The sequence below is a fragment of the Zophobas morio genome, unplaced genomic scaffold, assembly GCF_036711695.1.
Source record: "Zophobas morio isolate AGI-343-1 ecotype UQ-CSIRO unplaced genomic scaffold, CSIRO_AGI_Zmor_V1 ptg000004l, whole genome shotgun sequence".
Classification (NCBI taxonomy): domain Eukaryota; kingdom Metazoa; phylum Arthropoda; class Insecta; order Coleoptera; family Tenebrionidae; genus Zophobas; species Zophobas morio.
In genome coordinates, this window is record NW_026972109.1 from 4,144,102 (window position 1) to 4,158,138 (window position 14,037).

General features: G+C 28.0%; 1 protein-coding gene across 3 annotated transcripts; it reads right to left on the reverse strand.

Moving 5' to 3' along the window:
- Window positions 1-5,797: 5,797 nt before the first annotated feature.
- LOC135137928 (facilitated trehalose transporter Tret1-like) lies at window positions 5,798-8,867 on the reverse strand. 3 transcript variants are annotated; one of them, XM_064067717.1, is made up of 3 exons: window positions 8,430-8,867; window positions 7,402-7,482; window positions 5,798-7,315 (listed from the first exon to the last, which is right to left on the reverse strand). In XM_064067717.1, the coding sequence occupies exons 2-3, from the start codon at window positions 7,466-7,468 to the stop codon at window positions 5,991-5,993; spliced, it is 1,392 nt and encodes a 463-aa protein (XP_063923787.1). In that variant the 5' UTR covers window positions 7,469-7,482; window positions 8,430-8,867; the 3' UTR covers window positions 5,798-5,990. The 3 variants fall into 3 exon arrangements, with proteins under 3 accessions (XP_063923787.1, XP_063923794.1, XP_063923781.1); XM_064067724.1 differs by lacking the exon at window positions 8,430-8,867 and adding an exon at window positions 7,853-7,954; XM_064067711.1 differs by lacking the exon at window positions 8,430-8,867 and having other exon boundaries at window positions 7,402-7,592.
- Window positions 8,868-14,037: the final 5,170 nt, after the last annotated feature.

Genomic DNA, 14,037 nt, shown 5'->3' on the forward strand with positions numbered 1-14,037 from the left:
TGATAGACCAGTAAAGAATACTAAAAAATAATTCTTTACTGGTCTATCAGATTAAAGAACTCTGTAAAGGCAGCAATTTAAATCAATATATTCATAACTCGTTGATTAAATACATACTTTCTACAATTTAAAGTACATAATATTCATACCTTGACTGTTTTCTAACAATTGGCACATGCAAAAATCATTGGAAAATGATTAAAAAAAATTGGTCGAAAGTTATTTCAACAGAACTTCCCTCTCTTCTGAAGTACTGTCCAACAAATACTAGGTACTTCTCTGAAAAATTATAAAACGCTTTCTGATTGGTTATTTTTGGATTGATTTAGAGTAAAAAAAAACATTTGCGGATCAACGGTCAGTAAACTTAAGCAGTTGTTCTAATAATAATAATAATGCTCGAGATCTCCTTTTGTTTCAATTTTTCTATTTTTCAGTGTTCGGTGGTCCTAAATTTGCAATTTTTATTACATAATATTTCGATGTATCGATTTTTTGATTTTTCTATTTCTCAGTTTTTAGACTTCGATTTTTGTTCCGCTTTTTGATTTTTCGACTTTTTGATTTTAGAACTTCCCGATTTCTAGATTTTTTTAATTTTTCGAAGTTTTCAGTTTTGAGATTTTTAAATCTTTCTTCGATTTTTCAATTTTTAGATGTTCGAATTTTCGATATTGGAGTTTTGGGATTTTTCAATTTCTCGTTTTTCGATTTCTCGTTTTTTTTTTTGATTTTTCGATTTTTTTTTCGATTCTCAGCTTTCTGGTATTTCCAGTTTTACGATTCTTCGATTCTTTCATTTTTCGATTTTTCAGTAATTAGATTTTTCAGGGTTTTGATTTCTTAATTTTCCGTTGCTTATTTTTACGATTTTCCACTTTTTCAATTGTTCAATTTTTGGAACTTCTAAATTTTCGATTTCTTGATCTCTAGAATTTTCGAATTTTTTGTTTTTGATTTTTCGACATTTCGATTTTTTGGGTTTCCAAATTCGTCGGTTTCTCGACTTGTCAATGTTTCGATTTTAGGTTTTTTCAATTTTTCGTTCTTCAGGTTTTTATTTTTCAATTTAATGATTTTTTCGATTTACGTCTTTTTTTTAATTTGCGATTTTTCAAATTTTCGATTTCTAGATTTTTACATTTTTTGATGTTTTCTGTTCTGGAATGTTTCAATTTTTCAATTTTTAATTTCACGATTTTCAAATTTTTAATTTCACGATTTTCAAATTTTAGATTTCCCGATTTTTTTTATTTTTCGATTTCTGAAATTTTTGAAATTTCGATTTTTCGACTTTTAAATTTTCGGCGTTCCTAAATTTTTATTTCATAATTTCTCGATTAATCGATTTTTCGATTTTTTGATTTTTCAGTTTTTTAATTTTCTCAATTCTCAATTTTTAGATTTTTCGATTTTTTGATGTTACCAGTGTTGGGCTTTTCACATTTTTCCTCAATTTTTCAATTTTTGGATATTTCTTTTAATTTTGCAATTTCTCTATTTATCGATTTATTATTTCTTCGATTTTTCAATTTTTCAGTTTTTTGATGTTTCGATTTCTCTATTTTACAGATTTTCAATTTTTTTTTCGATTTTTCAGCTTTCCGGTATTTCCAGTTTTACGATTCTTCGATTCTTCGATTCTTCGATGACTCGCGTTTCTCAGTGATTAGATTTTTCAGGTTTTTGATTTCTCAATTTTCCGTTGCTTATTTTTACGATTTTACACTTTTTCAATTCTTCAATTTTTGGAATTTGTAAATTTTCGATTTTTAGATTTCTCAATTTCTCGATTATTGAATTTTCGATCTTTCGATTTCTTGGTTTCTAGAATTTTCTAATTTTTGATTTTTTGATTTTTCGACTTTTCGATTTTTTGGTTTTCCAATTTCTTCTGTTTCTCGACTTGTCAATGTTTCGATTTTAGGTTTTTTCAATTTTTCGATTCTTCAGGTTTTCATTTTTCAATTTGATTTTTTCGATTTACGCTTTTTTTAATTTGTTGATTTTTCAAATTTTCGATTTCTAAATATTTCAGTTTTTTAATTTCCCGATTTTCAAATTTTAGATTTATCGATTTTTTATTTTTCGATTTCTGAAATTTTCGAAATTTCGATTTTTCTATTTTTAAATTTTCGGCGTTCCTAAATTTTCAATTTTTATTGCACAATTTCTCAATTAATCGATTTTTCGATTTCTTGATTTTCGGATTTTTGAATTTTTTAATTTTCTCAATTCTCAATTTTTAGATTTTTCAATTTATTGATGTTTCCAGTGTTGGGGTTTTCAAATTTTTCCTCGATTTTTCTATTTTTGGATATTTCTCTTATGGAATTTTTCAAAATTTTGCAATTTCTCTATTTATCGATTTATTATTTCTTCGATTTTTCAATTTTTCAGTTTTTTGATGTTTCGATTTCTCTATTTTACAGATTTTCCATTTTTTTTTTCGATTTCTCAGATTTCCAGTACTTTTAGTTTTACGATTCTTCGATTCCTTCATTTTTCGATTTTTCGATTTTCTGACTCGTGTTTCTCGTTTCGAATTTTCAGTGATTAGATTTTTCAGGTTTTTGATTTCTCAATTTTCCGTTGCTTATTTTTACGATTTTCCACTTTTTCAATTGTTCAATTTTTGGAATTTCTAAATTTTCGATTTTTAGTTTTCTCAATTTCTCGATTATTGAATTTTCGATCTTTCGATTTCTTGATTTCTAGACTTTTCGAATTTTTGGTTTTTTGATTTTTCGACTTTTCGATTTTTTGGTACCAATTTCCTCGGTTTCTCGACTTGTCAATGTTTCGATTTTAGATTTTTTCAATTTTTCGATTCTTCAGATTTTCATTTTTCAATTTATTGATTTTTTCGATTTACGCTTTTTTTAATTTGTTGATTTTTCAAATTTTCGATTTCTAAATATTTCAATTTTTTAATTTCCCGATTTTCAAATTTTAGATTTATCGATTTTTTATTTTTCGATTTCTGAAATTTTCGAAATTTCGATTTTTCTATTTTAAAATTTTCGGCGTTCCTAAATTTTCAATTTTTATTGCACAATTTCTCGATTAATCGATTTCTTGATTTTCGGATTTTTGAAATTTTTAATTTTCTCAATTCTCAATTTTTAGATTTTTCGATTTTTTGATGTTTCCAGTGTTGGGGTTTTCAAATTTTTCCTCGATTTTTCTATTTTTGGATATTTCTCTTATGGAATTTTTCAAAATTTTGCAATTTCTCTATTTATCGATTTATTATTTCTTCGATTTTTCAATTTTTCAGTTTTTTGATTTTTCGATTTCTCTATTTTACAGATTTTCCATTTTTTTTTCGATTTCTCAGCTTTCCAGTACTTTTAGTTTTACGATTCTTCGATTCCTTCATTTTTCGATTTTTCGATTTTCTGACTCGCGTTTCTCGTTTCGATTTTTCAGTGATTAGATTTTTCAGGTTTTTGATTTCTCAATTTTCCGTTGCTTATTTTTCCAATTTTCCACTTTTTCAAATGTTCAATTTTTGGAATTTCTAAATTTTAGATTTTTAGATTTCTCAATTTCTCGATTATTGAATTTTCGATCTTTCGATTTCTTGATTTCTAGACTTTTCGAATTTTTGGTTTTTTGATTTTTCGACTTTTCGATTTTTTGGTACCAATTTCGTCGGTTTCTCGACTTGTCAATGTTTCGATTTTAGGTTTTTTCAATTTTTCGATTCTTCAGGTTTTCATTTTTCAATTCATTGATTTTTTCGATTTACGTTTTTTTTTAAATTGCTGATTTTTCAAATTCTCGATTTCTAAATTTTTCAATTTTTTGAACTTTTCTGTTTTGGAATGATTCAATTTTTCAATTTTTTAAATTCCCGATTTTCAAATTTTAGATTTCTGCATTTTTTTTATTTTTCGATTTCTGAAATTTTCGAAATTTCGATTTTAAAATTTTCGGCTTTCCTAAATTTTCAATTTTTATTGCACAATTACTCGATTTTTCAAATTGTCTTCGATTTTTCAATTTTTGGGTATTTCTCTTGTGGAATTTTTCAAAATTTTGCAATTTCTCTATTTATCGATTTATTATTTCTTCGATTTTTCAGTTTTTCAGTTTTTTGATGTTTCGATTTCTCTATTTTACAGATTTTCGATTCTTTAATTTTTCGTTATTTTAAATTTTACATTTTTCAATTTTCTTTGTGCCAATTTCACAATCTGCGATTTTTCGACTTCACAGTTTTAAATTTTCCGGTATTATATTTCGGTTTTCAAATTTCTCGATTTTTCAACTTTTCGATTGTTCAGTTTCCCGATTAAATTTCTCAATTTTTTAATTTTTCGATTTCACATTTGATGTTCGATCACTTGATCTTTTGATATTTCGATTCCTCAATGTTTCAATTTTTAATTTTTCACCTTTTCGAAAAACTAAGAAAGCGGAAAAAATTGGAAGAATCTGAAAACCGAAAAAAATGGAAAAAATCGAAAAAATCAAGCAATCGAAAATTTGGAAGCAAAAACCGAAAAATCGAACAATTAAAATGCTAAAAATTGCGGATCAGTAAATTCGAAAAATCGAAAAACGGAAGCATCGAAAAGCCAAAATAAAGAAAGAAAAATCAAAAAATCGAAAAAATCAGAAAATCGAGAACTCGGAAAATCTTAATCTGGAGTAATTCAGAACTTGAAAAATCAAAAAATTTTAAAGTTTTCAGTTTGATTTGCAATTTGTCGATGTTACAATTTTTCATTTTTCGATTTTCTTGATTTTTTTTTTCATTCTGCAACTTTTTGATTTCAATTTTCTCAATTTTAGACCATAATTTTTTGTTTTATATTTTTTTTTATTTTTGCAATCTTTTTTTCAATTTTATAATTTTGCTATTATTCAATTCTTCAAATTTTCAGTTTTGCATTTTTCAGTTTTCCAATTTTTAGATTTTTCAATTTTCAATCGAAAAAAACGGAAAAAATCGAAACTTTGAAAACCAAAAAATTTTAAAAAAGTCAAAGAATCGAAAAATTGGTAACAAGAAAAAACAAATCGAATTGAAAGATTGGATAAAAATTGAAAAATCGTCCAAGTTATAAAGTGGAAAACTGTAACATTGAAAGATCGAAAAGTTGAAAAATGAAATGACAAGAAATAGAAAATTACAAATCGACAAATTGAGAAATGCATGAAAGTTTTATAATCCAATAATTGAAAAATTGGAAAAATTAGAAAATCGTAAAACTGAAAAGTGAAAACTTTTTTAAAGTTATTATTATTAACATATTTCAAATGAAAACTATAAAAATTTCAAATCAAAAATCGAAGAAACTGAAAATTGAAAAATCGAGAAACTGAAAAATATAAAGTTGAAAAACCGAAAAAAAGAAAACCAAAAAATCGTAAATCGGTAAATTGAAAATGAGGACATTGATAATCATAAAATTAAAAAAATGAAGAAAATAAAAAACCGAAACGAAAAATTTTAAATCGGAAAATTGCAAAAGCTAAAAATTGAAACATTCAAAAGTTGGAAATGAAACAAAAATTGAAAAATCGAGAAACTGAAAAATCTGAAATTGAAAAAACGGAAAACTAAAAATTGCAGATCGATAAATGGAAGAAATAAAAAATTGAAAAATCTAAAAATCGAACAATTGTATACTGAAAACTGATAAAATTGCAAAATCTAAAAATTGAAGCTTCCAAAATTTCACCAAAAAACTCAAACTTTTTTGAGATTTTTTTTAGTGAAAATGTTTACGATATTTTAAAATTTTTGAAAAGAGGGGAGTTGTGACTTTCAAAATAAAAACCATTTTATTTATTTTTCAATTTATTTTTCAACGATTTAAACAATCTAATATAAAATAGCTTCTACGTTCACACTTAAGTACTACATAAGTACCAGCCGCAGAAAATCCACAATAATTTATCTATCTTTACAACAGTCTTATCAAACATTATCCTAATGAGAAATTGTCATATTTTTCTAAATCATTACAAAATTCCTACTTATTCAGAATTTGTTGAATTTCCAGCAGCGTCGTGCCCCTAGTTTCGGGCACCACAACCGCCACATAAATCGTAGCAAGTGCCATAATCCCCGCACAAATATAAAACGAAATGTGCGCCCCCAGACTATTATTAATAATCGGGAAGAAATAAGTGACCAAAAACGCGCACGACCAATTCGTGGCGATAGCAAACCCATTCCCGATCCCTTTAACCTCTGGTGCGAACAACTCACCCATGAGCAACCACGGAATTGGCCCATACCCAATCGAAAACGAAATCATGAACATGACAGCACTACCAATTGGAATAAAACCCAAAGGACTAATATCGACATTCAAACGCTTCAAGTGGAAATACATCCCGAGAGCTGTCAAAAACAGCAGCATCCCGACAGAAGACAGCATCAAGTAGAATCTCCTGTTGGCTTTTTCTATAATGAAGATGGACACGTAGGACGACAAAACTTGTACTAGAGCTATAATGATTCCAGCGAGATTAGGCGAAAGGCTGCTGCCAGCTGCCTGGAAGATCGGAACCGTGTAGAAGACCACAGCGTTGACTCCACACAGCTGCTGGAACGCCAAGACTGCAACTACTGACATGAACGCTCTTCGGTTTGCTTTAGACGTGAAGATGTCTTTAATGCTTGCGGAGTTCTTATGCGAATTGTCGATTTCCTTCTGGATGTCTTTGAGTTCTGTGTGGATGTCGTAGTTGCTACCTCTGAGTCCAAGTAGAGTCTTCTCGGCTCGTTGGAGGTTGCTAATTTTGACTAAGTAGACTGGAGTTTCGGGCATGAAGAGGAAGCTAGCACCGAAGATTACAGGAACGGCTGCTAAGATCATCGAAAGCACTCTCCAGGTGGTGAAAGAACCAAACACACAGGTTAGAAGAATTCCAGTGCAGAGGAACATGTTGATGAACGCTCCTAGGATGCCTCGGACTGAAGACTCGGCGATTTCTCCTATGTACATGGGTCCGACGACACAAATGGCCCCAGTTCCTATTCCAGCGAAGATTCGACCAGCGATCAAAGTTGCTGAATTTTGAGCAAAAATGATTAGCAGCCAATTTAGAAGAAACATTAAGGAAACGAAGAAGATTATTTTCTTTCGTCCGAACTTGTCGGCGAGGAAACCAGCCGGAATTGCAGAAATTAGGGCCCCTATTGCTATCATTCCACCCACGGCGGCGCCTTCAGAGTTCGTGAGGTGGAAACTCTCGGTGGAGTTGTCAGTTTTGGTCAGGATCGAGAGTTGGGAGAGGGCTGGGGAGGTCCAAGCCAGACAAGTGCCAGCACATAGCGCACCCAAAGATACTACAAAAAAAAAACCCAAAATTATACACCGGTCACGATTTTCACAATTTGTTATTAGTTTTGAGAAAAAAAAAAAAAAAACTAACCTGATGTTGCTGCTACGTACTGCTTCATTTTTCGCCCGGAGGTCCTCGGTGCGTTTGGATGGAGCATCGGAGTGTTCGTATCTGCATCACGATCCATGATTAGAGATCAAAATGTCAATTAACTTATCGAAATTTCGTGGAACAATTTATTCACTTTTTTATCGCAAAGGGATTACGTTTATGTTTCAAATCAATATGACTTCTCTTTTATAAGATCCCTTAATAAAACAATAACCCTTCCACCGAATCTCTTATCTTGTTTGATTTGTCAAGTACGGATTTTGGTTTCGAACAAAACAATACTAATTATTTTAAAATTACGGTTGTGTGCACGGAGCGTTCAATAATTTTTATAAATATTTAACAAAGCTTAAAATTGAAAGAGAGACTTAGGAAGCAAATATTTTGTTAAAATTAATTTTAAACAATGAATAGCGAAAGAAACACTTACGAGTTATTTTTTAAAAATAATCCGGACTTGTCCGGAGTCACTGGCACAGGACAAAGTGTAGTGATTTATGTTCGCGTTCATCCATGGCTGTTAATATTGACGTAATACAAGAGTAATCCCCATATTTGTTCAACTGATTCTAACTTTCTCACCTTGCATATAATTATAAACAAGTAAAAACCCAAGTTTTCGACACAATATTTTATTAAAAATATCAACATTGAGATTTTATTTACAATATACAAAAAGATGACTAGTATTAATACTTAGCGTTTGTCTTTGGTAATTACATAAATATATTCGATTATGACAAATCGTTGCTTTAGGTTTCGATTTTATCAGTTGCTACGTTTCGACCACAAATTTAACGATGGAAAATTTTGACAAATTATTTAAAAAAACAGTAGCAACGGGAAGGAAGGAATGACTTATCAACAGATCACTCCACTTTTTATCAGATTGATCCTATCAAACACTTGAAACGAATAAGACAAGTCGGCGACCCGTCCTAGAATTTTGGTCACACAAAAAATGTTCAAAATTTTTACAAAATTTTATAGTCACTATTGGTTATTACCTTTACGATTAATAAGTAACTCTAGAACGGTCTTGAGCACTTGCACTGCACTCTCACCCAGTTATCTTGTTTATTACCTATACAGTTGGAGAGTGTTTATATTTATTAGATGTTAGTTGGAGTTGGGAAACTGATTTCTTACAATTTCGGTTATCTTTTTTCAATAAAACGCGTTGGCGTAAACACATTTTCTAAATAATGTTTTTATAGTGCCGGTCTCTGTAAATTAAATTAGAACAATCGTGGCACTTTTATGACTTAATTTGAAAAAGAACGTAACACTTCATGAAAATGTGTCTGCGTTTGTTGTTTTTTCACCTTACGCACGTCTTTGTACTATTATCTAATTTCCAGAGGACAGATTGTTTTGTTTTGTCGACGTGAATCACAATAGTGTTGTTAAAAGTTTTAGATTAATTAGAACTAAGTGTACTAAAAACAATATATTTTTTTTTAATTGTTTAAGTTTATGAATTCGCTCAAATTATTGTAACAAAGTTATTACGCCATCACTAGAAAAACTTGTTGACACTATAAGTTTAACAATGCTTATCTTACCATCACTACATAGATTTCTACAGATTAGTTGCTTCACTTGAGGAAATTAGTATCTACTTAACCCAGAATAAATTACGTATTTATTTGCACGTAATACATTCTTACTTATCGCAATTCGATTAAGTCTAGTAATGAAGCTTCAGTTTCGGATAATCACCTAGTGATATTTTTTTCTTATACAGGAGGTTAAAAATTGTAATCTCAGGTGTTCAACCACGTTTTTCTTATTTCTAATGAACTGCGTATATCGGTAGACAAACGACCTGTAATTAGTTATTTTATTGCGTCAGACTCCCGTTACACATTATTATTATAAAAAAAATCTAGAGATTAATAAATGCAACACAATTTATGTAAGAAAAAAAAGGATTTAAAAGACAATTTTTGTTTATAGCAGTTGTTTACGAAAGGTCTAGAAAATTTTATTTTGTTAGAATAACCCCTAGATGTTAAGATATATTACAAATCGGTTATGTAAGTTCTAGTTCTACACTTTTTATTTTTTTTAAGATTATTTATTTAATCTTAAGATTAAAGGTATGTGTGTATTATTACATCGCAAGTAAAAGAGCAAGTCATGACTTAGTTAGTAAATTTTGATGAGCACTCTATAACCATTCCCATTTTCTATATGTGTTTCTAGGTTTAGCAGTTGTGGTCTGACTCAAAAATGTTTTGATTTAGAGTTGACTCTGATTCTGAATTTGACTCCCGGTCCTTCTTGTCAAATTATAAAGATAATAATAATTCAGTATTTAACAGTTACTTTTGAAATTGTGTGGTGGTATTTTTTTAAATTATGATGCATTTTAATCCTGGACTAAAAAATATTTTGATTTAAAGTTGATTATGACTCTGAATTTGTCTTCCTGGTTCCTCCCGTCAAAACATAAAGATAATAATAATACAGTATTTTACAGTCACTTTTGAAAATTTTACTTTAAGAAAATTTAAAACACGTCTTAAAATTCGCAAAATTATGAAAACTGGACACAACTGTGAATTATTATTTTTCTGAAAATTATTTCTATTTCAAACAAGTATTACAAAATTTGGCCTTTTTCGACAGTTAATTAAACAGTATTTTTTTTAATTTTCATTCTTTTCTTTCAAATGTTGATGAAACACCGAATTTTTTGTTTCCATCTAAAATTTAAACAAGATTTTTTTACAAAAAATATATGTGTATTGATTTTTTCTGCGTGATGAAGGTTCTGTATACCGAAAAAAATGTGGCAGTGATCTACAAATAAATTATTTTGGAATTAAAACTACATTTTTATTTATAAATTAATGATGAAGCTCCAATGATTCCTCAATTTAAATATCGAAGAAATTAAAAATACGTCTTAGGAAATTTTTGGAAAAAATGATATATTTTGTACTAATCTTTTTTTAAATCTAGTTATCATTGTTTTAAAGAAGGTGATTTTTTTTTAATTGGCCTATAAATTTTTTGACATTGTGCAACCACATAGTCACTATTCCCAATGTGTGGTGGTATTTTGTTTAATTATGATGCATTTTTATCCTGGACTCAAAAATATTTTGATTTAGAGTTGATTATGACTCTGAATTTGTCTTCCTGGTTCCTCCCGTCAAAACATAAAGATAATAATAATACAGTATTTTACAGTCACTTTTGAAAATTTGACTTTAAGAAAATTTAAAACACGTCTTAAAATTCGCAAAATTTATAAAAACTGGACACAACTGTGAATTATTATTTTTCTGAAAATTGTTTCTATTTCAAACAAGTATTAAAAAATTGGGCCTTTTTCGACAGTTAATTACACAGTTTTTTTTTAATTTTCACTCTTTTCTTTCAAATGTTGATGAAACACCGAATTTTTTGTTTCCATCTAAAATTTAAACAAGATTTTTTTACAAAAAATATATGTGTATTGATTTTTTCTGCGTGATGAAGGTTCTGTATACCGAAAAAAATGTGGCAGTGATCTACAAATAAATTATTTTGGAATTAAAACTACATCTATTTATAAATTAATGATGAAAATCCAATGATTCCTCAATTTAAATATTGAAGAAATTAAAAATATGGCTTAGGAAAATTTTGTAAAAATTATATATTTTGTATTAATCTTTTTTTAAATCTGGTTATCATTGCTTTAAATAGGCGATTTTTTTTTATCGTCCTATAAATTTTTTGACATTGTGCAATCACTTAGTTAGCATTCCCATTGTGTGGTGGTATTTTGTTTAATTATGATGCATTTTTATCCTGGACTCAAAAATATTTGGATTTAGAGTTGATTATGACTCTGAATTTGTCTTCCTGGTTCCTCCCGTCAAAACATAAAGATAATAATAATACAGTATTTTACAGTCACTTTTGAAAATTTGACTTTAAGGGAATTTAAAACACATCTTAAAATTCGCAAAATTTATAAAAAGTGGACACAACTGTGAATTATTATTTTTCTGAAAATTGTTTCTATTTCAAACAAGTATTAAAAAATTGGGCCTTTTTCGACAGTTAATTACACAGTTTTTTTTTTAATTTTCACTCTTTTCTTTCAAATATTGATGAAACACCGAATTTTTTGTTTCCATCTAAAATTTAAACAAGATTTTTTTACAAAAAATATATGTGTATTGATTTTTTCTGCGTGATGAAGGTTCTGTATACCGAAAAAAATGTGGCAGTGATCTACAAATAAATTATTTTGGAATTAAAACTACATCTATTTATAAATTAATGATGAATATCCAATGATTCCTCAATTTAAATATCGAAGAAATTAAAAATACGGCTTAGGAAATTTTTGGAAAAAATGATATATTTTGTACTAATCTTTTTTTAGATCTGGTTATCATTGTTTTAAAGAAGGTGATTTTTTTTAAACGGCCCATAACTTTTTTGACATTGTGCAACCACTTAGTCACTATTCCCAATGTGTGGTGGTATTTTGTTTAATTATGATGCATTTTTATCCTGGACTCAAAAATATTTTGATTTAGAGTTGATTATGACTGGGAATTTGACTTCCTGGTCCCTCCCGTCAAAACATAAAATTATAATAATACAGTATTTTACAGTCACTTTTGAAAATTTGACTTTAAGAAAATTTAAAACACGTCTTAAAATTCGCAAAATTTATAAAAAGTGGACACAACTGTGAATTATTATTTTTCTGAAAATTGTTTCTATTTCAAACAAGTATTAAAAAATTGGGCCTTTTTCGACAGTTAATTACACAGTTTTTTTTTTAATTTTCACTCTTTTCTTTCAAATGTTGATGAAACACCGAATTTTTTGTTTCCATCTAAAATTTAAACAAAATTTTTTACAAAAAATATATGTATATTGAGTACTTCTGCGTGATGAAGGTTCTGTATACCGAAAAAAGTGTAGCAGTGATCTACAAATACATTATTTTGGAATTAAAACTACATTTATTTATAAATTAATGATGAAGCTCGAACGATTCCTCAATTTAAATATTGAAGAAATTAAAAATATGGCTTAGGAAAATTTTGTAAAAATTATATATTTTGTATTAATGTTTTTTCTAAATCTGGTTATCATTACTTTAAAGACGACGAATTTTTTAATCGTCCTATAAATTTTTTGACATTGTGCAATCACTTAGTCACCATTCCCAGTGTGTGGTGGTATATTTTTTAAATTATGATGGATTTTTATCCTGTACTCAAAAATATTTTGATTTAGAGTTGATTATGACTCTGAATTTGGCTTCCAGGTCCCTCCTGTCAAAACATAAAAATAATAATAATACAGTATTTTGCAGTCACTTCTGAAAATTTGACTTTAAGAAAATTTAAAACACGTCTTAAAATTCGCAAAATTATGAAAACTGGACACAACTGTGAATTATTATTTTTCTGAAAATTATTTCTATTTCAAACAAGTATTAAAAAATTTGGCCTTTTTCGACAGTTAATTAAACAGTATTTTTTTTAATTTTCATTCTTTTCTTTCAAATGTTGATGAAACACCGAATTTTTTGTTTCCATCTAAAATTTAAACAAAATTTTTTTACAAAAAATATGTGTATTGAGTTCTTCTGCGTGATGAAGGTTCTGTATACCGAAAAAAAGTGTAGCAATGATCTACAAATAAATTATTTTGGAATTAAAACTACATTTATTTATAATTAATGATGAAGATCCACTGATTCCTCAATCTAAATATCGAAGAAATTAAAAATATGGCTTAGGAAAATTTTGTAAAAATTATATATTTTGTATTAATCTTTTTTTAAATCTGGTTATCATTGCGTTAAAAAGGCGATTTTTTTAATCGTCCTATACATTTTTTGACATTGTGCAATCACTTACTCACCATTACCAATGTGTGGTGGTATTTTTTTAAATTATGATGCATTTTATCCTGGACTCAAAAATATTTTGATTTAGAGTTGATTATGACTCTGAATTTGTCTTCCTGGTTCCTCCCGTCAAAACATAAAGATAATAATAATACAGTATTTTACAGTCACTTTTGAAAATTTGACTTTAAGAAAATTTAAAACACATCTTAAAATTCGCAAAATTTATAAACACTGGACACAACTGTGAATTATTATTTTTCTGAAAATTATTTCTATTTCAAACAAGTATTAAAAAATTTGGCCTTTTTCGACAGTTAATTAAACAGTATTTTTTTTTAATTTTCATTCTTTTCTTTCAAATGTTGATGGAACACCGAATTTTTTGTTTCCATCTAAAATTTAAACAAGATTTTTTTACAAAAAACATATGTGTATTGATTTTTTCTGCGTGATGAAGGTTCTGTATACCGAAAAAAATGTGGCAGTAACCTACAAATAAATTATTTTGGAATTAAAACTACATCTATTTATAAATTAATGATCAAAATCCAATGATTCCTCAATTTAAATATTGAAGAAATTAAAAATATGGCTTAGGAAAATTTTGTAAAAATTATATATTTTGTATTAATCTTTTTTTAAATCTGGTTATCATTGCTTTAAAGAGGCGATTTTTTTTTATCGTCCTATAAATTTTTTGACATTGTGCAATCACTTAGTTAGCATTCCCATTG

Bases quoted from the DNA above. Each gene is read 5' to 3' on its own strand.
- LOC135137928 (XM_064067711.1), bottom strand. From the start codon at position 7,498: ATGGATCGTGATGCAGATACGAACACTCCGATGCTCCATCCAAACGCA. The intron at 7,316-7,401 runs GTTAGTTTTTTT...TTTTTTTTGTAG, and splicing joins GTACGTAGCAGCAACATCAG to TATCTTTGGGTGCGCTATGT.